Source organism: Alexandromys fortis, unplaced genomic scaffold (assembly GCF_014885135.2).
Source record: "Alexandromys fortis isolate MF-2015 unplaced genomic scaffold, M_Fortis_MF-2015_v1.1 scaffold_129, whole genome shotgun sequence".
NCBI lineage: Eukaryota > Metazoa > Chordata > Mammalia > Rodentia > Cricetidae > Alexandromys > Alexandromys fortis.
This window is the reverse complement of record NW_026068022.1, coordinates 3180357-3204344: the sequence shown is the minus strand read 5'-3', so window position 1 is coordinate 3204344 and position 23988 is coordinate 3180357. Positions and strand designations below refer to the sequence as shown.

At 43.1% G+C, this 23988-nt stretch overlaps 1 protein-coding gene across 11 annotated transcripts in view; it reads right to left on the bottom strand.

Annotated features, from left to right (window-relative positions):
* The window catches only part of Dennd2b (DENN domain containing 2B), a 187101-nt gene that overhangs the window by 85192 nt on the left and 77921 nt on the right, over window positions 1–23988 (bottom strand). For 2 of the 11 annotated variants that reach the window (XM_050163406.1, XM_050163405.1), the window contains exon 2: window positions 17036–17121. The exons of 3 other annotated variants lie outside the window; for them this stretch is intronic. Coding sequence is in view for 2 of the 8 variants with exons in the window: in XM_050163402.1 (XP_050019359.1) it covers window positions 717–757 (41 nt within the window). In the remaining 6 variants the exon portion in view is untranslated. Of the gene's footprint in view, window positions 1–716; window positions 872–11437; window positions 11458–16274; window positions 16731–17035; window positions 17122–23988 lie in introns of those variants that run through there. 6 more of the 11 variants (XR_007595578.1, XM_050163404.1, XM_050163411.1 and 3 more) reach the window with 6 other exon arrangements.

The window sequence follows — 23988 nt, the reverse complement described above, 5'->3', positions numbered from 1 at the left end:
GTTTAGCAATATTTATTAACATTTTTAAACTAGTGTACCCTTTAATCAGCAAATCTTCCCTTCTAGGAGTTTTGCCTAAGGAAACAGAAGTATTAGAACACATGGGCAAAGACGCTAACGTTACTGCTTCTTACAGCAGTGTCTAGAACAGGAGAAACTGACAACAACTAAAGGTCAATCCTCAGGGGGAATCCAACTAAAAAGGCATAAAGCTGCTGTCGGGAGGAATGTATTAACATAGGAAAGCATTCTTGGTAAAGTACAAGTGAGACAGTTTTTAGTAGAGAGTAATTTTTTCTTGGAAAACATAATTCAAAACTTTCAATTACTCATTAATTATACAATTCAGTGGCATCATGTCACATCACAAAGTTGTATGAACATCACCACTATGTCCCCAGAAACATCCAACACCAAGACTAACTTCCTATTTGTCACCTCTTTCCAGACTCCAGGTGAGTTATGTTCTTTTTGTCTATTATTTTGCCATATCATTTGCTGGTGTTATGCTATGTAAACAGAATCGCTAAAACATAAGACCCCATCCTTACATCTTTAAAATAAAAAATAATTAATAAGTACTTTAAAAAGGAAGCGGGAGAGAAGAGAAGCCCCAGACCTCTCCTGGAAGGAAGAGCAAGCCCAAGAAGGCTTTAGGAAACATGAACAGACAAAGAAGAGAGGGTCATATTCGTGCCCTAACTCAAGCATCTCACCTGAAGCCTCTGGTGTCCAAACAGAATGAGAGTGATGGCATATGGAGCCATGCTGCCTGAGAGAAAGTCTCACAAGTAAAAACCCTGCTGCCTGTGGGAAGCTCCCCTATGGCTGGGTCAGTTGTTCTCAACCTTTCAACAGCCAACTGTGGACTTTGCCCTTGAAATTCGACTCTGGGGCTGAAGAGATAATCTCCCTGTGTAAACTTGGCTAATAACAGAGCACACTCACACTCAGCCTGCTTGCAGCACCTGAGCCAGCCCAGTCAACCAAGAGGCTGTGCTCAAGGGCAGGCAGGAAGCTTTTCCTGACAGAAATGTCAGCTGTCCTTATGAAATAAAGGGCACAGGATAAGCATGTTCCAAAAATCAGACAAGCAGCAATTTAGAGACAAGCACAGCACCTGACACCTCACCTGGAAAGGATCTGGGTACCATGAGAAAAGTGACTAGAAGGACACAGACTTTCACCAGTCTCTGTTGGTGTTACAGAGCACACTCAGACAAGAACTTCTTAAAGACTAATACACATGAAACTCTAGGCTAGTCAGCACAAACACTGAGACATACAGTTAATAAAGGGGACCTCCTAAAACTGAGAAGCTTCTGTAAAGCAAAGGACATAGTAAACAAGATTAAACAGCAGCCTACAGAAAAGAAAAAGATCTTCACCAACCCCACATCAGACAGAGGTCTGAGCTCCAAAATATATAAAAAACTCAAGAAATTGATCATCAAAAGAATAATCCAATTAAAAAAAAAATGGGATACAGACCTAAACAGAGAACTCTCAACAGAGGAATCTAAGAAAGACACTTAAGGAAATGCTCAACATCCTTAGTCATCAGAGAAATGCAAATCAAAACAACTCTGAGATTCCAACTCACACCTGTAAGAATGGCCAAGGTCAAAAACACTGATGACAACTGCTGGAGAGCTGTGAGTTAAAGGGAGCACTTCTGCATTGCTGGTGGCAGTACAATGGGTACAGCCCCTTTGATGTCAGTGTGGCGACTTCTCAGAAAATTAAGAAACAACCTTCCTCAAGACCCAGCAATACCACGTTTGGGTATATCCCTAAAGGATGCTCAATCGTGCCACAAGGACATGTGCTCAACTATGCTCACAGCAGCATTGTTTGTCACAGCCAGAACCTGGAAACAACCGAAATGCCCCTCGACCGAAGAATGAATAAAGAAAAATGTGGTACATTTGCACAATGGAGTACTACACAGAAGTAAAAAAACCAATGACATCTTGAAATTTTCAGGCAAATGGATGGATCTAGAAAACATCATATTGAGTGAGGTAACCCAGACCCAGAAAGACAAATATCATATGTACTCACTCATAAGTGGCTTTTAGACATAAATCAAAGAAAACCAGCCTGCAATTCACAATCACAGAGAACCTAGACAACAAAGAGGACCCTAAGAGAGACATACATGGATCTAATCTCCATGGGAAGTAGAGAAAGACAAGATCTCCTGGGTAAATTTGGAGCATGGGAACCATGGGAGAGGGTAGAAGAAGAGGGGAGAGGATGGGAGGGGAGTAGAAAAAAAATATGTAGCTCAATTTAAAAAAAATCCTAGGCTAGTTAAACACAGTAAGCCAATTAATTACTCTCAAAGCCTTGCTACATCTCGGCCACCAAGCCTCTTAAACAGTACTTCTCAGAGTGAGGGTGCAAAACCACCACTGCTACCATCATCATCATCACCACGTGCCACATCACCACCACCTCCACCACCATCTCCACTTCCATCACCACCACCACCTCCACCACCATCTCCACTTCCATCACCACCACCACTTCTATCACCATCACCTCCACCACTACCTCCATCACCACCACCTCTACCACCACCTCCATCATACCATCACCACCTCCATCACACCACACACACACATACTACTACCACCATCAGCACACACTACCAACACCAATATCATATATAAGACCACCATACTCATCCCACACCAGCACCACCAACAATTACAGCAGGCATAGCTATAAACTTGCCCAAAACACAAACTCTCAGGCTCATTTTGGCCTTACTGAACTGAAAACAAGCTCTCTGGGTAAGTTTGGTTTATGCTCAAGTCTCAGAACCACCGATCTAAAGCTCCTAAGAGCTCTGTAAGGGGAATTCAGACTCTGCCCTTAGACTTCCCTTACTTTCTACTACTCTCAATCAGTTTTGGCAGACAGGAACATCACCTAACTGTGATAAAACACCCAGTGAGATGTGCAAGACTACTGTTACTCCAGCTGTGTCTTCTACATGGCCTCACAGGCTGCTTTTCCACAAACTGATTCCAAAGTTGCTCTCTGCTGCTTTTAGAGCAGTGATTCCGTGGCTTTTGGTGGTCCAGCTCTTCAAGTTCCAACCTTAGCCCATCTTTCCAGCCTCGTGGACGAGTATTGAATTTTTGTTCAGTGAATTGGTGCTAAGTGCAATCAGAAAATAAAAACCACCTTCACTCGATTCACATATCTTTCTTTCAGACAGGGGTGGAGGTAGGAAGGCAGGACCCATTGCTCACAAAAGAAACTCCTCTGGGTCTCAGAAATCTATGCTTACCTGAAACTCACTCTTACCCTGCCCTGTCCCCCACAAACTGTTCCATTCCAGCATGCCGGCTAGGTGGACCACGGATCACACCAACTCCAAGGAGTAAGAGCTCACAAGCACTCAAACACCCCTTCACTTCTGAACCCTGCACCTCAAGCCAGGCAGGTTCAGTCCCTTCTTAAAAAGAAGTATCTGTAAATTCAATGTAGTTAATGTTTAATTTCCAAGAAGTCAAAGTTGTGACCTGATAAATTTCTTCCCTTAAACATTCCAACAAACGCAGAGATTTGAAAAGACCCATAAACTACAAAATAAACACTTATTTATTGCAACTACTGGTTTACCAATAAATTATTTTTTCCAAAAGACAAATTCCATCTTCTTACTATAAAAGCCAAGAAGTCATAACTGAAAATAATGTGAGGAAACCACACTGCAGCCCTGCATAAATTAGGTAGTGTGTGCTTGTAATCCAGAAGTAGAAGAAGGAACAGTAGATATCTAAGGTCACCCTCAATTAAACAGCAAGTCTGAGATCACCCTATGATGTATGAGACCAAGAAAGGAGGGAGGGAGAGGAGGGAATGCGGCTGTTGAGGAAAGATGGATCAATGATTAAGAGTGTGTACTGCTCTGGCTGGGTGGTGATGGTGCACACCTTTAATCCCAGCACTTGGGAGGCACAGACAGGCAGATCTCCATGAGTTGCAGGCCAGCCTAGTCTACAGGGCAAGTCCCAGGACAGCCACGGCTACACACAGAGAAACTCTGACTCAAACAAAACTAACTAACCAAACAAACACAAAAAGAATATATACTGCTCTTGCAGAAGATCCCAGTTCTGTTCCCAGAACTTAAAATGACAGTTCTCAACTCCAGCTCCAGGGAATCTGATGCCCTCTTCTGGCCTCCAACGGCACCTGCACTCAGATGTACACACATACACACACACACACACACACACACACACTATACCCATAAATTAAAAATACAGTGGGTGAAGGGGAAAGAAGAGAAAGGTTAAGTCAGGTTATTTGTGTTCCAGTCTTGCCACACATCCCAAACCCCTACCCCATTTTTAATTTGACTGACAGTCTTGGTAGTTAACATTGTAATCATTTCAGAGAAAGTTGAAAATACTCCACTCAACTCCACAACTATTCTAAACTTCCAGTGACTGAAAGGAGAACATAGTCATCAAGAAAACATACAACTCTGAGCAGGGACATCATTAGATGTTTCAGGTTCCTGAGAAGAAACACATTTTGGGTATGTCAGTCAGAATGGGGTGTAGTGAGAGCACATGCTTTGGTTCACACAGACTTAGATCCAGAGTTAAAGCGAGTTAGTGACTCTGAGTTCCTGGAGACAACAGAATATCACAAATTTACTCAAAGATTATCATGAGGATTTACTAAAATGACAAATAAAAGTGCCTGCCATAATAATACATCACTAATAAAATAACATAAACCTAAAATGTTGGAAAATTGTGAACACATATTGTTTGACCCTAAAAATGTATCCACTCAGTTTCTGCTAGCTGAGCTTATTGACATCCATCCCTACTCCAGACCGCTTCTTCTCCTTTCTCTTTTTCTTGATTCCTCTTCATTAGATTCACTGCTACTCTTAGCTAGCCAGCCCTGTCAAGTTTCCACACCTTACTGCAAAGTGGGTGACACATCTAAATGTGTACCTCTCACATCGGGTTTTCAAGCCCCTGACAATGGCCATTCGGCTCAATCCCAACAGGCATTGGCCAACAGCCTGAATCACTGGGTCCTACACTCCAACCATATTTACTCAGCCCATGAAGCTATCTCAAACTCTGAGTTTTGTCTTTGTTGTTTCTTCCTTTGGGAAGGTACTTCTCCAAGTCCGCATATTTTTGGCTTCTCCTTAGTTTAGAGGTCACAGCTTAAACCTCATTCTCTGAGAACCCTTTTCTAACCTCTCCAGTCCACATTAACCCCTCTCAAATCATCATCCTCTCCTCTTTATCCCATGTGCTGATCAGTTTATTTGTTTATCGAATCCTCTCTACAATAAGCTCCATGAAAAAGACTTTTACTATCTACGTCATCTCTACATCCCTAACATACAGTATGGTAGCTGGAACAAAATGGATACTCAGTAATATTTGTTAAGGCTGGAGGGAAGGTTATTAGACAAAGCACCTGCTGTACATGAGTGAGAACCTGAATTCAAATCCCCAGATTCCACGTAAAAAAAATCAGACACGGAAGTGTGCACCTGTAATCCAAGTATTCCTTACGTCAAGACAGGAGGAGGAGACAGGTGAATCACCCCACAGAAGCTGCTGAGCCAGTTCGCCTAGCATATACAGAGGCAAATAGATTCAACTCACTGATTCAACTAACATATTCTTACATTTTCTCTGTGCCTGTATATCTCTCTGTGTCTCTCTTTGCCTCTCTTACACACACACATACAAAACTCCATAAAGATTAACTAAACAGCTGTTAAATGAATGAAGCATGGTGGCACACACCTGTAATCCCAGCACTGGGGAGGTGCAGACAGGAGAATTTCAAGTTCCGGGCCAGCCTTAGCTAGATTAGTAAAACCTTGTCTCAAATAAATAGTTATTGGATAAATAAAAAATAAATTCCATTTCTGACATGTGAGGCAGAGGTAAGCCCTGCCCTTCTTTCTCTTGACTAATGACTAACAGTAGAGGATGCCCCCAAGGAAGAGATATAGATGAGGAAGATAAAAGGCTGAATGTCGACCCTTGGGAAACACCCATAAATAAAGTCAGCCCAGCTCCCCCGCTGCTAGGAGCTCAGGAGGTTCCTAGTCCCTGGCACGCTCAGCCTTGAACTTCTTCCAGTGAGCCACATTGACTTCTGACCTTAAGTTTTGCAGCTGAAAGCAAGTCTTGACAGTACTGCTTTTGAACCTCACCAAGATTTGCCCAATAGCTGTATATTACAAGATTGGGAGGGGGGGGCTTAAAATTCCACTAAATGTGATTTAAATACACAAAATTTCCCATTTGTTTTCTTTTAACTCAATCCCTATCCACTTTGGGCTAATTTATAATTAATCAAACCCTTCTTTCCCCACTATACTCTCAGAAACTATAAGGTAACAGCTGGGCAGCAACAACTCCAGGCAGCAATGAATACTCACACTCGGAGGAAAGGACCCTAGTTCACTTAGGTCTAAAACCATAGAATGAGTAACAAGCGGGTGGGGAAAAAGGCAAAGAAAAGCACTTTCTCCCCAGAATTCCAAGTTTAATTCCTCTGAACAGAGCTGGCTGAGTTCATCAAGTGGAGGCTGCACACCAAGGTCATGGCCCCTGCCAAGATCACGTCAACTGTCTAGGTGCTTTCCTGTCACTCTCGCACACCCTCTTCCCTACCTACAGCTTCCAGGGTAAGTCATATTCTTTTGTTTCCTTTCTCTATCTGCGTTCCTTTTTCTCAAGTCTCAAAATCTATATGCACATGGCTCTGACCCACTTGTCCCCAAACCCTTGAAAATGAGTTTCATGCGTGGTTCCAGCACTCCACAGGCTTCATTTTTTTTAATTATTCCAGCAGAACAAGGTAAGTCTTGAGTAGCCAATGGAGAAGGGACAAAGTCTGGTGTTAAATTTGTGCCAAAGAAACTTTCTGCCAACAAAGAGTAGGAGCCATGATTTTGCTGAGTCTCAAGACTGAGGTTCTGAGAATACTATGGGCTACTGGACCCTGAGCCTCACTAGCCTCTGAGAGCCTTCAGAAGTAACTGTAGAGTATTAGGCCCTCCTCTGCAAAGTGTGGTTTTCTAGAGAAAATTAAAAGCAGTCTTATTTAAGAAGAACATCTGTGAGGCACCTACTCCCAGGTACTCCCCAGTCTGCTCCCCTGCTTGAGTTCAGCGGACCCATTAACTGGCACCGCTGGAATGACCTTTCCAGGCGATATTTCAGCAGGAGATAACAACAAAGCTTTGGTAGTACTGGAAGGAGATTTGAGGGACTTAAAACACACTGCTAAATTTGGCAGCAAAAGTTCCTGTTTCTTGCAGCTGGGAAAAGGAAATCTCTTTATAATTACACTGTAGATAATGGGCTATTCTTTTCTTTTCTTTTTCTTTTTTTTTTTTTTTTAAGACACAGATTAGAACCTCCCTATCCAGATCTCCCACTACCAAGAGTGGTCAGTGCTGGGCAAGTAGCACCTATGGGTGGAATCAACAAGTTTCTTGGGAAGGAAAAGTGCCAGGGTTTGTCCTGATACTATTTAACTGTCTCAGTAGCAGCCACTTGCTCAGATATCTGGCACTTTTCAATGCCTAGATCTCACCACCTCTGTCTCTACTCTCCATCAGCTCTCCTACTTCCTTCTCCTTTATACAGGGCTATGGCATGTCCCCACCCCAATGTCATATATGTGCTAGCCCTCACAGAGGATCTTCTCAGCCTGGAAAGTTCTTTAGTTTGGCCAGATTCCCCCACTTGACATATTTGTTTGTTTTGATTTGAAGGAGTGTCTTACAATTTAGCCAGGCTAGCTTCAAACCCCTACCTCAGTCTCTCAAGTACTAAGATTACATGCCCCACCACCCATCAAACCCTGCTTTGGTTTATATATTTCCCCCTCTCTCTCCTTTCTTTCCTTTTTTTTTTCCCTGAGACAAGAGTTTCTCCATGTAGCAGTTCTAACTGTTCCTGGAACTGGCTTTATAGACCAGGCTGGACTCGAACTCACAGAGATCCACCTGCCTCTGCCTTCTAAGTGCTGGGATTAAAGGTGTGCACCACTACCACCCAACTGTATTTCTCTTTTCTTAAGAAAGAGTCTCTGTGTGGCCCTAGCTGGCCTGGAATTTGCTATGTAGATAAGGCTGGTCTCAAACTCACAGAGATGCCTGCTTCTGTCTCCCCAGTGATGGTACTAAAGGCTTGCACCACCACATTAGATTATGTATTTCTTTACCAAAAGCAAAATACAAAAGTTCTGATCTGTTGCTCATCAGGGGACTCTTAAAATTGCCCTTGATGTAAAGAAAGAGGATATCACAAAACCTGCAGATTAGTCACAAATATTGCTTGGAGTAATAAATACAAAAATAGCTAATATTTTGTTCAGCAACAAGGTAGGACTAACTATGCTTTTACACGTAGGCTTCATTAAACACTCTCACATTAAGTCTTTTACTGCCTCAGTTTGAGAGAACAGACAGGCTGTGGACAAGCTAGGCAAGGTATCACAAAGAACCATGAATGTGGCCGAATTACCAGGTATTTGGAATTCAGTATGACTGGAGTCCAGGTTCCAACCATCATTCTGGTTGTATGGCTCTTTCTCTAACACATGCTATGTTTTTTTGTCACCAACTGGTCACTCAAATGCTGACAGAGAGTCCTTCAGACACTACTAAAGTTTCTCCTTTTTCTCGAAGATGATGGCAGCATTGATTCATTCTTCAGAGCAAATCAAAAGTTGGTACTTGAAACACCTACTGATGAAAATATTACCAGCAGCACCAAGCAAACGCACATCTTTTTAGTAACTGGCAGGCTTCCTGCTTACTCTCTGCAATTGCTGCAAGCACTTATGTACCTTCTGAACATGAGAACAAGATTCCCATCTCCAAGTTTTAGGAACTAAGTAAAAACATTTAGAATCCAGTTGATGGGGGGAGGGGATATGATATAGAGTTAAATATTTTGCATTGGTATGGATACTAGTTTATTGATATTTAAGGCTGATTTTGTTACACTGTGTATATGTATTTCTGCTCCTGTTTAAGATATTATATTTGTGCAATTCATTTAAAAATGTAATGTATAGTTAAGAAATATAGATTAATATATAGTTATATATAATAATCAAACTTTTAATTATGTTAGCTAGGTTTTCTAGAATACAGAGATATATTTCAGTTAGGTAGATATTCTTCGATACTTCAAAGACCTACAGAAAACGGTATTTAAAATGTTTTAAGAACTTAGACTTTTCTCAACAGTGAAACATGTCTGCTTCTGGCAGTACTAACCTACTTCAAAAGGATGATGGGCATCAAAGAGACTCCCTATGGAGTTTGCTAGCCTTTTGGGCAAGAAATTGCTCTTGCCTGGACCACTTGATGGTATGCTGTATGAATTGGACATGTAGTACCCACAGAAAAATGACTGCTAAACTTTCCAAAAGACAAGATGGTCCTTTAGGGTTCCTACTTCACAGAAGAAACTGCAAGACATTCTACAGGATATAGAAGAAAGCAACTGATGAACTTTGCCATTACAAGGCAGAATAGATCTTCAAATCTCCTGCTTCATGAAAAAGTCTTTTGGGTACCATGGGCCTGTAGGCTGAAGATAGATGCCCCAAAATTACAGAAGAACTTTGGGTGATTGTCCAGGCAGCAAGATGTCTCTATCAATTCTAGTTTTGAAAGTTGCTTACAATGCACTTCCCATTTACTTAGGTAATATTATATCCTTCTGGTGTCTTTAAAGAGTTGAAGACAGTTATAGTTTTTCTTAGCTATGATAAAGGATAAATTATATATAAAACTTTAGACTCACAAAGGATAGACGATGGAATACTTTCCTTAATTCACCAAATGTAACTAGACTAAGTATTGTAACTATAATTCTTGCTTGATAACTATTTTGTATATGTAATTTTACTATGTTAAAGTTAAAACCTTCCTTTTCATTTAGACAGAAAGAGGGAGATGATGTGGGATGTCCTTCTGTATATGTATTGCTTTTATTGGATAATGAATAAAGCTGTTTCAGTCAATGGCTTAGTAGAGTAAAATCAGGTGGGAAATCCAAACAGAGATACATAGAGAGAGTAGGCAGAGTCAAAGAGATGTCATGTAGCTGCCAAAGGAAAAGGATCCAAAACATTTCCAGTAAGCCACAGCCTTGTGGCAATACACAGATTAGGAGAAATGTGTTAATTCAAGATGTAAGAGCTAGCTAGAAATATGCCTGAGTCATTGGCCAAACAGTGTTGTAATTAAAAAAAATCCAATTGATGGGCTTAAAAGTTATTCAAATAATTTAAAAGTATAAACTATACTTATGTTGGTCATTTGGGGGAATTAAAATATACACTTAATTTCATAGATTTCAGAGATTCTATCTGGGAAACCAACACTGGCATTTAACAAGTCAAAATGTCAATGAGAACTCTTAATTCATCCCTTCTGCTTTCTAGAAGAGGAAACTGAAAGCCAGCTATCAGATGGGGCCAGAACTAAAACTCAGATATGCCAACTACCAGGCCAATGCATTCTCCTACCATGTGTCAGTGGAAATGATCATAAGGAAAGGTCACCAACAGCAACAGCTGACATTTATTGGCCAGAACTATAACACTTATAAAAATGCTTTGAGATGAGTAAGATTACCCAAATTTATCTGTAAATATAGAGATAACTTTCCAGAAGTCCAAAGAGAGTAGTAAAAAGAGTCATACTACAACCTCCATCTCTCGTGTACCCCATCTCATCTCACCCTCCCCCACTGTACCACTCTAATCCCTCAACCCACCCTAACTCCCCTACTCCAACTTATACCACCCTTACCTCAAGCTGGCTGCAAAGCCTCCTCTACAAGTTGGGTTTGGTAGAATACATGGATTTGTATTTGGAGAGGTAAGGAGGGCTGGGCTCAAACCTGTGTCAGCAAGACAGGAGGGAGGGCAGTCTGCAAGGGGACTCCAATAGGAATCCGAGGAAGACCTGAGGGGCCCTGCCTGGGCAGGCCAGCAGAAAGGAGACAGGCAATAAGCAATTCTGAAAAAATCATTCCTGTGTAACAAGCAGGAAGGATCCACCAGAGCTGTTTTAAGACAGAACTACATGCTCACTGAGCAAAACACACACACACACACACACACACACACACACACACACTCAAAATGATATATGAAATGTGTGTGCATGTGTGTGTGTGTGTGTGTATTTGTTGAAATAAGAGCGGCGAGGCTGTGTCCCCGGCACCCGGCCGCCCGCATGGCTAGGTTATGCCCAGAAATAATTACACGGAAACTGTATTCTTTCAAACACTGCCTGGCCCGGCTAGTTCCAGCTTCTTATTGGCTAGCTCTTTCATATTGTTCTAACCCATTTCTAATATTCTGTGTAGCCCACGAGCTGGCTTACCAGGGAGGATCTTAACCTGCGTCTGTCTGGAGCGGGAGAATCATGGCGACTCCTTCACTAAGCTTCTTTCTCCCAGAATTCTCTTCTGTTTTCTCCACCCACCTAATTTTCTGTCCTATGAGGGCCGAGGCAGTTTCTTTATTATTACAAGACCCACCTCCATCATATATATATATGAAGACCTCTTTGGCCAGACTTTCTCTTAACCCACTGCTGCTGCTGGGAACTACTGTATTCTCAGCCCCTTTGTTCAGGGCCTGTTGCTTCTAGATCTTTCTCCCATAGCCCTCAGTTTATCTTCTCTTTTTTTCATATTCAAACAGTCCTCAAACAATCCCAAAGGCAATCTCCAATTCACAGACAAACCTTCAGCCACAGCAGGCCTTGCAGAAGAAGAAACTGAAGTGATTTTGATGTGGGATTCCCCTCTGTATGCTGTGAATATGATTGGTTAATAAAGAAAGCTGGCCTGAGCCTATGGCAGGGTGGAGCAGAGGTAAGAGGGGAAGATGGAACTGAATGCTGGTAGAAAGAAGGGTGGCGTCAAGAGAAGCCATGAAGCCCTGCTGGAGTCACAAAACTTTAGCCACTCCTTTAAGAAAGGTTTTCCTGACTCAGTGGCAGCAGAAAAAAGCTGGCTTTCTGGGCCGTGCTGCCAGCACAACCTCTGGCTCTTTCAGGAGACGGTGCATTTGAATGGGGTTTGTGAGCAATGTGCTACAGCTTCCTTGGTGGCAGCATGTACCAGCTGTGTGCCTAGAGATGGGGCATTGTACGTGGCTCTCTGAGGCAGTGAGCAGCTCCACCATGCTGGGCTAGGTGGGGCAAGCAGGGAGTGCCGTATTTCCCCTAGCAATGGCACAGCTTAAGTTTTTAAGAAACACTTAGCATTTTAAGAAGCCCTCCTGGACAGTAAAGAATTACAGATACACAACGGGTCAGATTCAGACATAAAAGACCTCTAAATGGGTCACAGTGTTGGATAAATGTACGTGGGCTTGGGAGAGAGAAGAAAAAAAAAAGTAGATCTAATGGACCAAGCAGTGATTTAATTAATACAGTTTCTGTGTGATTATTTTGGGGCTAAGTGGCAGGAACGACTAAGCGGTCTTCTCACTACATGGCTTCAAGAGAAGCCCATAGACACAGGCTTTGGAGCAGCTTTGTACTCTAATTGCATGTAATTTGCCCTTTCACAGGGACAATCTGAGAGAGGCCCAAATATTCAGTTATTGTAATCATTTCAGCAGGCCCCACAACAGTGTATGCATTACATCAGAGCCAAAAAAAAGAAGAGAAGGAATCATTATAGAAATTCTTCAATACAGTAGTCAAGACTCAGTGAACACCTCCTCTCCCTACAAAACAAAACAATACCACATAGATGTTTTATAGGGTCCCAGGTTAGAAAAAGACTCTGGGATTTCTCTAATCAACTCAGTGTTATATAGAATGACAACATATCCCCCCCCCCCAAAACAGACACTACTTATTCAAACAGAGGATCACTGTGCTTCCCCTCTAGCAGAAAGAGATGCCCCCTTCTCCCTTCCTCTAACAGAAGTCACATTAATGCAAGCTTTCCCACAGGCTTTGAAGAGAAATCTGCCTATTATATTACGCCAGATGGCCAAGGCAGCCCCCTCATGCCCTCTAAGACAAGGTCCCTCTAACTCAAAGAACTCAATAATCTGTAGCTTCTTCCCCCAGGCCCCAAGCCAACATGGAGGCACAAAAGGGAAGTCGAGCCAGGTTCTAGGAGGCTGCTGCTAGCCTCAGAACTGTGTTACCTTTGCTTGGTTGCCTTAGCAAACTTTCTTGGATGTAGCAGTGAAAATCTGAAGTTGCTAGGATGAATGACAGCTAAGAGCCCAGTTTCCAACAGGTACTCAGGCCTATTTCCCTCAGAGGCCAGTTCACCTGCCCAAAGTGGTTCTGAGTGTCAGATGCAGGGGAAGTCAGGGCATGTCTCTGAAGTGCAGGTCACCAGTGATGCCATGATACTTGAAGTCTGCTGCCTTCCCAAAGCTGTTCTCCCACCCCAGGGAAAGAAGCAGGCCAGCAGAACTAAAGATGCCCTTGGCCTTGTTCTCCAAAGATTTCCAAGTTTCAAGTTCCTTGGTGACTGATTATCCTTTCTGGAGATTGGGAGTCCTAAGGGAAAGTACACAGGAAGGGGAGCAGAGGAAGGGGGAGAGAGGGAGGAGAACAGGAATGTTACTGTTTAATCCTTAAGGAACATAGAGGGATCCAATCTGTGACTCAGCTCTGGGAAGCTGAAGGACTGGGAAGAAAGGAACAGCTGCAGTACAATTTAAGCTGTGCACAACGTCTTCGGCCTGGGAGGCCACAACAACGTGTCCAATCTAAACTCTTCTTTGCAACTTCACCTTGAAGCCTGAGAAGCCTCCTAGGAGAGCGACGTTGTTTGATTCAAGAAAAAAAAAAAAAAAAAAAGAAAGAACCTGTTCTATGCCTGTTCTCCCTAGATGCCATGCCAAGTCATAGCTGGCAGGTATTCTCCTATCTTACGATAGAGGCTGAGGGTATTGGTGGAGTAACCTAGTATGCCATATACCCTATAGGCTCACTGAAGACAGAGGAAAACCTAGGACATCCTTGCTTGGTGTTTCCCTACCCTTCTACTTCATTCCTTGGCACAATTCCAGGACATATCAAGTTTCTGCCCCTGGAATTCCTACTTCCTTTTTTTCTCTTCCCCTGAGCCATAGCCTTACAAGTTACTTAAAGAGCTGCCTGACTCCATAAGAGGCTTTCTGAGCAGTAACATTTCCTACCAGTTATAAGCCTACCTTTGAAGAGACTGGCCCCTCTGCCCACTCAAGACAGTTTTCCCAGAGAAGCCCAGCGGGACCAGGGTCTGTCTTACAACCACTAAAATGTGTGATGCCACCACTGTGTGAAGCTGTGAACGTGGATTGGAAAAGAGAAAGGTCTCTTGGGACTCCTCTCTACACTAAAACATGGGTTGCAAAACCTACGGGAAGCTCTGTCTCTCAAGTGTCTCTGAAGGATCATTTGTGCAGCTCCAAGTCTACCATGAGCATCACCTTTCATTTCCTTAAACATCTCAAAGAAGACTTGTGAGCTTTTTCTCACTGCAATTTACTAATGCATCTGAGTAAAAAGTGCATTATAAATAAGGGAGCCAGAAGAAAGAGGCTAAGTGACTTTCCAGAGAAGTAAGACCATTCCTCAAGCTTCATTCTCTATCATAATACATAATATAGACTTGTTTACAACTAACTGCTTTCATGGAAGCCATTCCATTTGCTTTCTCTCAACAACAGTGTAGTTGTTACCATTATTTCCATCTCACCGCTAATAATCTGAAGTTCCTATTAGCTAAGGGCTTCCCAGTGAGCAGCAGACCCGCACAGGTACCATCATCAGACACAGACATCTGTTCATCACAACTCCACCTTTAATCCCAGCCCACAGGCCACACTCCTCCAAGCAAAGGATCCCTAAAGAAGGCAGAATTAACTTTGGAAGTAGCCTATCTGAGGCCCAGGGGCCACGCAGTTCACACTGGCAGTCCCTCGGGCCCCAACACTGGTGCATACAGTGTTGCACACACACATACACACACACACGGGTAACCAGAGTCAGGGCTACAGAGCCAGTGCTTGTACTGGCAAGCTGACCCGAAGTTAATCAGAAGGCCCCCTCATTGTTTGCTAGGACACAAAAGGCACACTGTTCAGAAAGTTCAAGAAGGAAAAACCAAAGAGCCAGGAACAACAGCTGTTCCCTGGCCCCACTGAGAAACCAAAAGCTTCTACAAAGTTCCCCAAGGCCAGAATTAGCTGAAGTAAAAGTACTTCTCTTGAGGGGTTTCCTGCAGGGAGGGTCTGCAGCATTTATCCTCCTCTTAACATTACAGATGACCTAGCTACTTCATCACCTATAGAACAACCTTTCTGGGAGGGTTTCCTTTCCCGCGCCACACAGAGTTCACCACATGTCACTCCTCTTCATGTCGCTAGGTCAGAACAAGGCTTTTTTTGTTTTGTTTTGTTTTGTTTCCTGAAATTTAGGACAAGGCATATACAATGTGGACAGTATGTGCCCTGGGATTTGATTAAAATATGAGCCAAAGGGATGATCCAGCATAAGCACAGTCCCTCATAGTTCCGAGCAGCTGCAGCACTAAGAGAGCCCTCTGCAACATTTGGACTAGACAGATATCTGCAAGTCCCCAAACCCCAAGGAAGTCCCCTCTTCCACAACTCAAGAAAATCTGTAATGAGCATCATTAAGTGGAGGGGGCATTTCCTGTTTCTAAAGCTACTTCATAAAGAGTGCAAGGCTCCAGCTCAGACACTGCCCAGATAGTCCGTCTCTCTGTCCTGCTAACTGCTCCCAGGAGACTTGGAACTCGCTGCAGACTCTTCACTGAGCCTCATTATTAGCTCGTCCGATTGCTGCCGTTACAGGTGAGACACAGTAGCATGGGGACAACAGGGCACACAGCACTGGTCGAGCCAACCGAGCGGCTCACAAGTTTTCACTTAAGAGCTACAGCAGTGCTGCGGTGATGAGAACTCACTGTCCTGTGAAAATATCCAGTGGCTCTGTGCTAAATAAAAGCAGAGCAAAGCCTGAACAGCTATGATTCAGCCAGAGTGAGATTAACTAGATTCGCAAAGTCAAGAAAACTGGCTGTCTCCCTCCTCCTCCTCCCAGAGCTAATAGGATCCAACTGTTGGAACATGACATCATTTTCGACCCCCAAACCTTGAGTGAAGAGCACAGACACCGGCCTGCCACAAACAGCCCAAGACTCAGAGCAAGAGACTCAGAGTGCCCTTACCTGGTAGTCAGGGTGATTTCTTGCCCACTCCATTCTCCGCAGAGGCTGGCTCACACACACCACAGTCACTTAGGGAGCCCAGGACCCCCAGATCCACCGGCTTAAGCTCCAGAACCTGCTGAGAGCTTCCCACAAACTCCTTCCTCTGACCTTTCAAGACACTCCTTCCAGCCAAGTGAGCAAAGCAAGCGCGGCGAGCCAGTCAAGCCGGTTGTCATGGAGACCCTGTCCTCTTAGGCTGTACACAGGCTTGCTCTCACTCAACTAGGCGCTTTCCCTCAACCCGGAACCCTGGGCGCTAGCACGCGCACGTACATGCGTGCGCGCACTTACACATGTTCCCTGAGTTCTAGATGGCCTCGAAACAGCACTGTCTTTTGATCAGCTCAGTTTAAGCATGCATTCCACTCCTCCTACCTCCCTTCCCGTCAACCAGGAGCCCAGGACTGTTCCTGGGAACTTGCAGCAACAACCGGGAGGGGAGAAGGGTGAGGACAGTGAGTGGACTTGTTTTTCTCCCCTCTAGTGTCTCAGTTTTTATAACTCGGAAGAATCCCTGCCAAGGGGGAGGGAGCTAGCTGAAGACTTGGAGGGGAAGCAAGCTCTTCCTCTGGATCCTACAGCAGTAGCTGAATGCGAAGGAGGGACAATGATGCATGGTGTCTCTACTTGTTTGTTCGGTTTGGGATTTTCCGGCAGCAACTGGGGCGGAAATACCTCTCACATCCCAGAAGCTGGCCTGAACAGGCCTCTCAGGTTACCTTGTTGCCTGTTCAGGTCGTGGAGATGGCTTTAACCAATACAGGATCCCATGGTACTAGTGCAGAGCCTAAGCAGTCTCGTCTTCCTGCAATCGAGAAGAAACAAACTAGATCAGGACTAGGAAGAACTCTGGGCAAGTCTACAGTCACAACCAGGGCATCAGAGACAATACCAACAGCCTCCTCACTGCCCAACACAAGAGCCGTCCAAGTCCAGGCCTCGGGTGAGCAGCTGTATCAGGGTCAGCACAGGACCTGGGACACAGAGGCTCTTTTAGCACTCCCCCCCCCCCCAGTGTATACTCTTACTTGGACACTGCTTAACACTGTCTTAGATAATTATTTTGTTTGATCCTCTTAACTGTTTGAAACACACTGGTCAGATAGGTTAGCTACCATTTAACAGACGGGATCATTGAGGCCCAGAGAGATCTGATATCTAGAGTTACATAATTAGTCAGAAAAAGAACTAAGAGTAGAGACCAATCAAGGGTCTCCTAAAGTTATAGACTTTGCTATAAAAAGTACAAGGAAACCTGATCTTGAAAACCAGATAGTGTTCTGATAACCACAAGTATGAGCTTCCAAGGGAAAGTGGAGACTCTTTCTGAGTCCTGGTGAGGTAAATCTACCGGCCACCCCTCGAGCCTGAAGACTCGATGGCAGAGAACACCTATGATATGCAGAATATCTGCTGCAAATCAGAGAGAAACCTCTCTGCCCTACCACCACGTTCATTTGTTATCTCTCCAATGAAGGAGGCCTGAAAGTTAGAACTGTGTTATTACACTAAGTTAACACATTTTAAAGACTATCAAAAGCAAAGATAAAATTATTTGCTCCCATTTACTGAACCAGAAAATAACAGATCCAAAAACAGTGTCCAGCATACATTAAGTAGAAGAGTTGCCAAGAACACTTGGGCAGAAATCACAAGACCTTGACAATGTCTGACCTCATCACCAACTGGACACCTGCCACTGAACCAGCTTCCTGACCTTATAGTTTCTACACATACATCTTATCACTGCGGTAGTGGAGTGGGAGGTACCAAGACGTTATTCTCTTTAAAACCCTCAAGTCAGGCACTCAGATAAGAACTTCACTCATAGCCTGAAATGGTTAATACCCCTCGACCACCAGATAATAAATATATTTTCAGATAGAATTATTTGGAATTGGTAAATGGATTGCATGTGGGAAGGTAAGGAGGCTGATGAGGATAAAGACAATGAGACCCAAGGAGAACATTTTCCAGTGTTCAAAATAACACTACGGAGGTCCTGATGGAATCTTTAATGCGCATCCCTTACAGAATTCCTTGTGATTCTGATTCACCTTCAGCATACTACAAAATTCTCAAAACCAGATTTTGGTTGGCCTGAATTTAAATCATAAATACATGCAGAAGATAATGTAGGAAACATGTCACAAACCCAAGAAGAAATGACAGATCCTAAGTGGCCATGAGCCTCATAATCCCAAATCTGCAAAAGAAGAAAAGCATCACCAAATGTCAGCTTCTCTTTCCTCTTAGACACAACAAGCATCTCTCTGCTTTTCTTCTGAACCCAAAGAATGCACATTTGCCTTGTCTCCAAACCCAGATGAGGCAAGCTCACCTCTTTTTACAATGAGATAAAATTCATGGTATAATAGTAATACCAACTAAATTTTATTGGGACACTACTGCATGCCAGGCATAATTTTAAACAGCACTAGTCAAGCTACTGAAGCAGAAACACAGTCATAGAGGTAATCCAAACTTTAAAACCCCTAAAAGCAGACACACAACGCAAGCCATGCTCCCCCTAGTGGCACAATGGAGTCACAGGGGTGCCTTGTCCTCAGAAGGAAGAGACAAAGTTAGGGCCTGAACGTGGGGAGACCAGAACCGTTGCTTCAATGATGATGCTGTATATAAGTTCCTAGAATTGGACAGAAGCAAGACCAGCTAACTTCCTTTGCTGCCTCTGCACCACTGGATCCAGATCGGCCCAGCTTGACTTCTCCTGAAGGAGAGGGATTTTACAGATCCATGTTTTCTGCCAGGAATGGTGGATCAGGCTTGTAATACCAGCTACTCAGAAGGCTGAGGCAAGAGAACTGCAATGTCAAGGTCTGCCTGGAATACAGAGCAAATCCAAGTATAGTCTAAGCAATTCACTGAAAACTTGTTTCAAAAAATAAGAGCTATGGGGATGGGAGAGATGGCTCTGTGGTTAAGAGCTTTAGCAGAGGAACTAGATTTGGTTCCCAGCACCCACGTGATAGCTTACAATCATCCACAACTCCAGTTCTAGGAGATCTGATATCCTCTTCTGATGTCTCTGGGCACCAGTTACATACATTTTGCACAAACACACACACAGGCAAATACACAAAAATCTTTTTTAAAAAATTAAAATAAGGACCAATGTGATGGTTCCGCAGGTAATGGCACTTCTCACCAAACCTACTAACTTAAGTTCAATCCCTGGGACCTATACAGTGGAAAGAGAGAACTGACTTCTGAAGTTGTCTTTATATATGGGTAAGTGCACATCATGACATACACTTACCCATATACATACCCCCTACACACAAATAAATGTAGTATTTTCAATAAAATACAAATAAAGTGTTTGGAAGAAAGCTCAACAGAACAGCACTTGCCAGACACATAAAGGCTCTAGATTTAATCCTACCACTACGGGGGGAAAAGAATACACATACATGAGCCAGAAGCATGGGAGACGTCTCCAGTCTCTTTCTCTTCCCACTGCAATCCTTTTCCAACTCCAAAATAATTCTACTTAAAAACTTCCTATCTGTCTCCCTTTTCTCCACTCCCGCTGCTACCTATCCTGCCTGTTAATTACTGCAGAAACTTAACTACCCTAGCTAGCTTCAACTCTTGCCCTCACCAAAAATAATGAAAACTCAAACTCAGTTTCTCATAAAAACACTCAACAATTAACACAGCAACCTTCTTTTACAATTGGGTGGAGGTTTCTCCAAACATATCAAGCAAATCATCAGTCTAACAGCAAATGTATGCCCTCCCCTATGATTCTGACACTGTTTCCTAGGGACCACCAAACCCATGAAGCTCAGTCCTTGATGAGATTTGCTCTCTATCATTTTAGATACCAATTGCTAGAATCAGATTGTTTTATCTGTGCTTCTGACGAAACATGTATAAACCTAAATGAGAATTTCCAAAACTACACCCTTGGCTTTAATGAATTTGCTAGTGATAGGTTAGCCATAAAACCTCAAGAAACACTTAGACCTACTAGTTTATTATAAACAGTATTGCAGATGAAAGAGAAGCATAGGGTTGGGTATGGGAAGTGTGCAGGGCTTCCAAGTCCTCTCGACAAATGTAAGTGTTCAGCTTCACTACAGCTCTCAAAACCCAGTCCTCTGGGGTTTTATGAAAGATTCAGCATATATAATGATACAACAGATTTTATCATTAGTCACTGGTAACAAACTTAACTTTCACCCACATCCCCCTTTCTCGGGAGTAAGGCCAAAAGTTACAGCCTTCTAAACATAAGCAGTCTTTATCTTGAGGACATCCAGGAGTCCTCGGTCACCAAGCAATTATTAAAAAAAAAAAAAAAAAAACCATATATCCTGCTTTGGAGATTCCAAAGGGTTTTAGGAAACAGGAGGAAGACCAAATATACATTCCACAGCATCACACCCTCACAAATCCATTCTCCACACAGCTGTCTGAAGCCCCTTTTGACACAGGATCATGTCATTTCCTGCCTAACACACTTCATTGCTTCCCAGAGCACTCAGGATGAAATCTAGGTTCTTACCAAGACCTACAAGGACCGAGCATGATCCTTCTCTTCCCTTCTCTCAGCATAGTTCCTCCTAACCCTCTGAGCACAGGCTATGTTAGTTCACTGAAAATGTCACATGTTTTTCCAGGCTGTCTAGCTTAGCCTGGGAGCCCACCCCCAGTCTGCTCAGATGACTCTTATCTTGCCTCAACATGACTGTCATCTCCTGACTTCCACAGTCCTCCAAGTCTAAACACAGCTCCTTCAGCTCCTTGTACTTCAAGAAGCACTCATTTTCCTTCAAAGCACTCATTAGGATTTGTAATTGTGCTTTTATGCAGCTATTTGCTTAATATGAGAGCGGGAACCTAGATTACTCTCCTACCACAGTCCCTGTACTTGACAAACGGCCCAGCACAGAACAGGCGCTCAAAAACCAGCTTCAGAATCAGTGTGTAAAAACTCTTCTTATTCCATGTCACTCGTTGCATTTTGTCTAGACTTACAAACTATAATTATATTTCTTTTCCCTCATATGCCTTGCCTATGCGCTTAACCAAAAGTTCCTGTCAAGTCTCCCTGTGGTTTGTTTCCCAGAACTTTCCTGGTAAGGTCACTCTTCTAGGGATCACTCCAGGGTTTTATAGCTTCTCTCATTACTCAAGTGCCCACTCATAGGCTCTCCATTATCACTGTAGCTCTACCAAGCCACGTAAGCTGCATGAATGGGGCAGTTCTCAAGACAGCAAATTCTCTGGGGTCAGCTTTATCCAGAGACCAAACACCGTCTTCTCCCTTCCACTGTGTAAGCTCACCATGCAGATAAAAATGTAATTTCTGAATATATTTAGCCAAGGACAACTATGAATGTGGTCCAGCACAGAATTGCAAACTTACATAAAACACAAGGGGATGTTGTTGCTGCTGCTGTTGTTTTTGTAGTCTGATCGTACAATCCTCAAGCATGAACTTTGTGACCTAAAGTCATGTCAGGATGTCAAAAGATTGGACACTGAAAAAATATGTATATGCATATGTATGTATAGATATATATTTATGTACTATTATAATTTGAAGACAAGAAATGTAACTTTGAAGCAGGAAATTCTGTCACTAAAAAGAAATTCATTAAAAACTGTTGTGTGGGTGTGGGGGACTTGCAGAGATGGCTGAGCAGTTAAGAGCATATACTGGCCAGGTGGTGGTGCATACCTCTTTAATCCCAGGACTCAGGAGGCAGAGGCAGGTGGATCTCTGTGAGTTCGAGGCCAGCCTGGTCTACAAGAGCTAGTTCCAGGACAGGCTCCAAAGCTACAGAGAAACGCTGTCTTGAAAAACAAACAAACAAACAAACAAAAGCCATATCTGCTCTTCTAGAGGACCAAAGTTTGGTTTCCAGCATCCAAATCAAGTGACTCACAACCCTCTGTTACTCAAGTTACATGGGAGCCAACACATCTGGCCTCCATGGAAACCTGTACATACATGTACATACTACTCCTACACAGGAATACACATAATTAAAAATAAAAACAAATTTTTTTTAAAAAAGAAAGGAAATTACTGTATAGGAAAAAATAATTAAGTATTAAATAAAAGCAACAACTAATTGTATGATTGGATCTATTGTCTATTACAAGATAACACTGTGTCCAAAATATGAATTCCTATCTCGTATATTTTCACTCAACAGTTAACAGTGAAGGATCAATGTATCTCCAAGTCACACCTCCCGTGCTGCCACCACCCCACTGTGGGCATAACCACAGCACACCATGACACTACATATAATCGGCGCTTTAAGACTGCCCGCACCTTTCTCTCCCACTCTCTACTGCTCATGGTGCTACTTCACCTGGCTGCCTTTCCTTCCCACGCTCACAAAAACACTACTGGCCCACCTCAAGGACACCTCCTTTGTGAAATGATTCTCCATCACTGGTGTGGGAAGTCCTTCTGTGTATGTGTTGCTTTTATTGATTAATAAAGAAGCTGCCTTGGCCTGTGATAGAGCAGAGTAGAGCTAGGCAGGGAAAACTAAACTGAATGATGGGAGAAAGAAGGCGGAGTCAGAGGGACGCCATGTAGCCACCAGAGGGGAAAAATGCAAAGCTGTCAGGTGGAGCCTTGCCGATAGGCCACAAGCCTCATAGTAAAATATAAAATAATAGAGATGGATTAATTCTAGATGTTAGAGCTAGCTAGCAATACACTTAAGTGACTGGCCAAGCAGTGATTTAAATAATATAGTTTCTGTGTGATCATTTCGGGAGTCTGGGCAGCCAGGAAACGAACAAGCAGCCTCCTACTACACATCTCTCAGCAGAATTTGTCTCTGTGGGCCCACAGCAGCCTAGGGATACCTATCCTATGTCATATGTAGCACTTTATCATCATGACCTGTAAACCTGTCCCCACACAGGCGCAAGGACTTTAGCAGCTCCCTCATCGTGGCAATCAATGTGTGAGGGATGAATGGAAAAATGTAAAGACTCACCAGATAAGCAAAAGGAAGCAGTGTTCTGCACAGCAATGAATTTTAGATGAGCCTACCCTGTACAAAGAGAATACATATGCACCTATACTTTATAGAGGATATGATAGTCAGAATCTATATTGGGTCACTAATGTATAGCATTTTCTTTTATCTCTCTTTGCATTTATTTGTTTTTACTTTTTATTTACATATTTATTTTTAAAATTATTTATGAGTGTTTTGCATGTACATATGTCTGTGCACCATGTGTCTGTAGAGGCCAGAAGAGGCTATCAAATGTCCTGTGAACCACCCTATGAGTACCAGGAATAGGACCTCAAGTCTTCAGCAAGAGTAGCTAGTGTACTTAACCACTGAACCATCTCTCCAGTCACTATTTATGTTTTCTTGTGGGTCAGTTCTCTTCTTCTACCATGAGAATCCTACAAATTGAACTATGGTCATCAGGCATCAGCACCTTCATTTGTTAAGCCATCTTGCTAGCCCCAATATTTTCTTATCTCTTTAAAGACAAAAATGGCTGCAATTCCCAGCAGAGTCTTTAAAGGGCTTCATGTTCTTCCTTTTCTCCTAATGATTATCAGTGTGGAAGGCTAGGGGGCTGTAAATGAATGGTAGTGTGATCACCTATCATTTGTGAGGACCTAAGTTCAATTCCCAATGTTTCCAAAAGG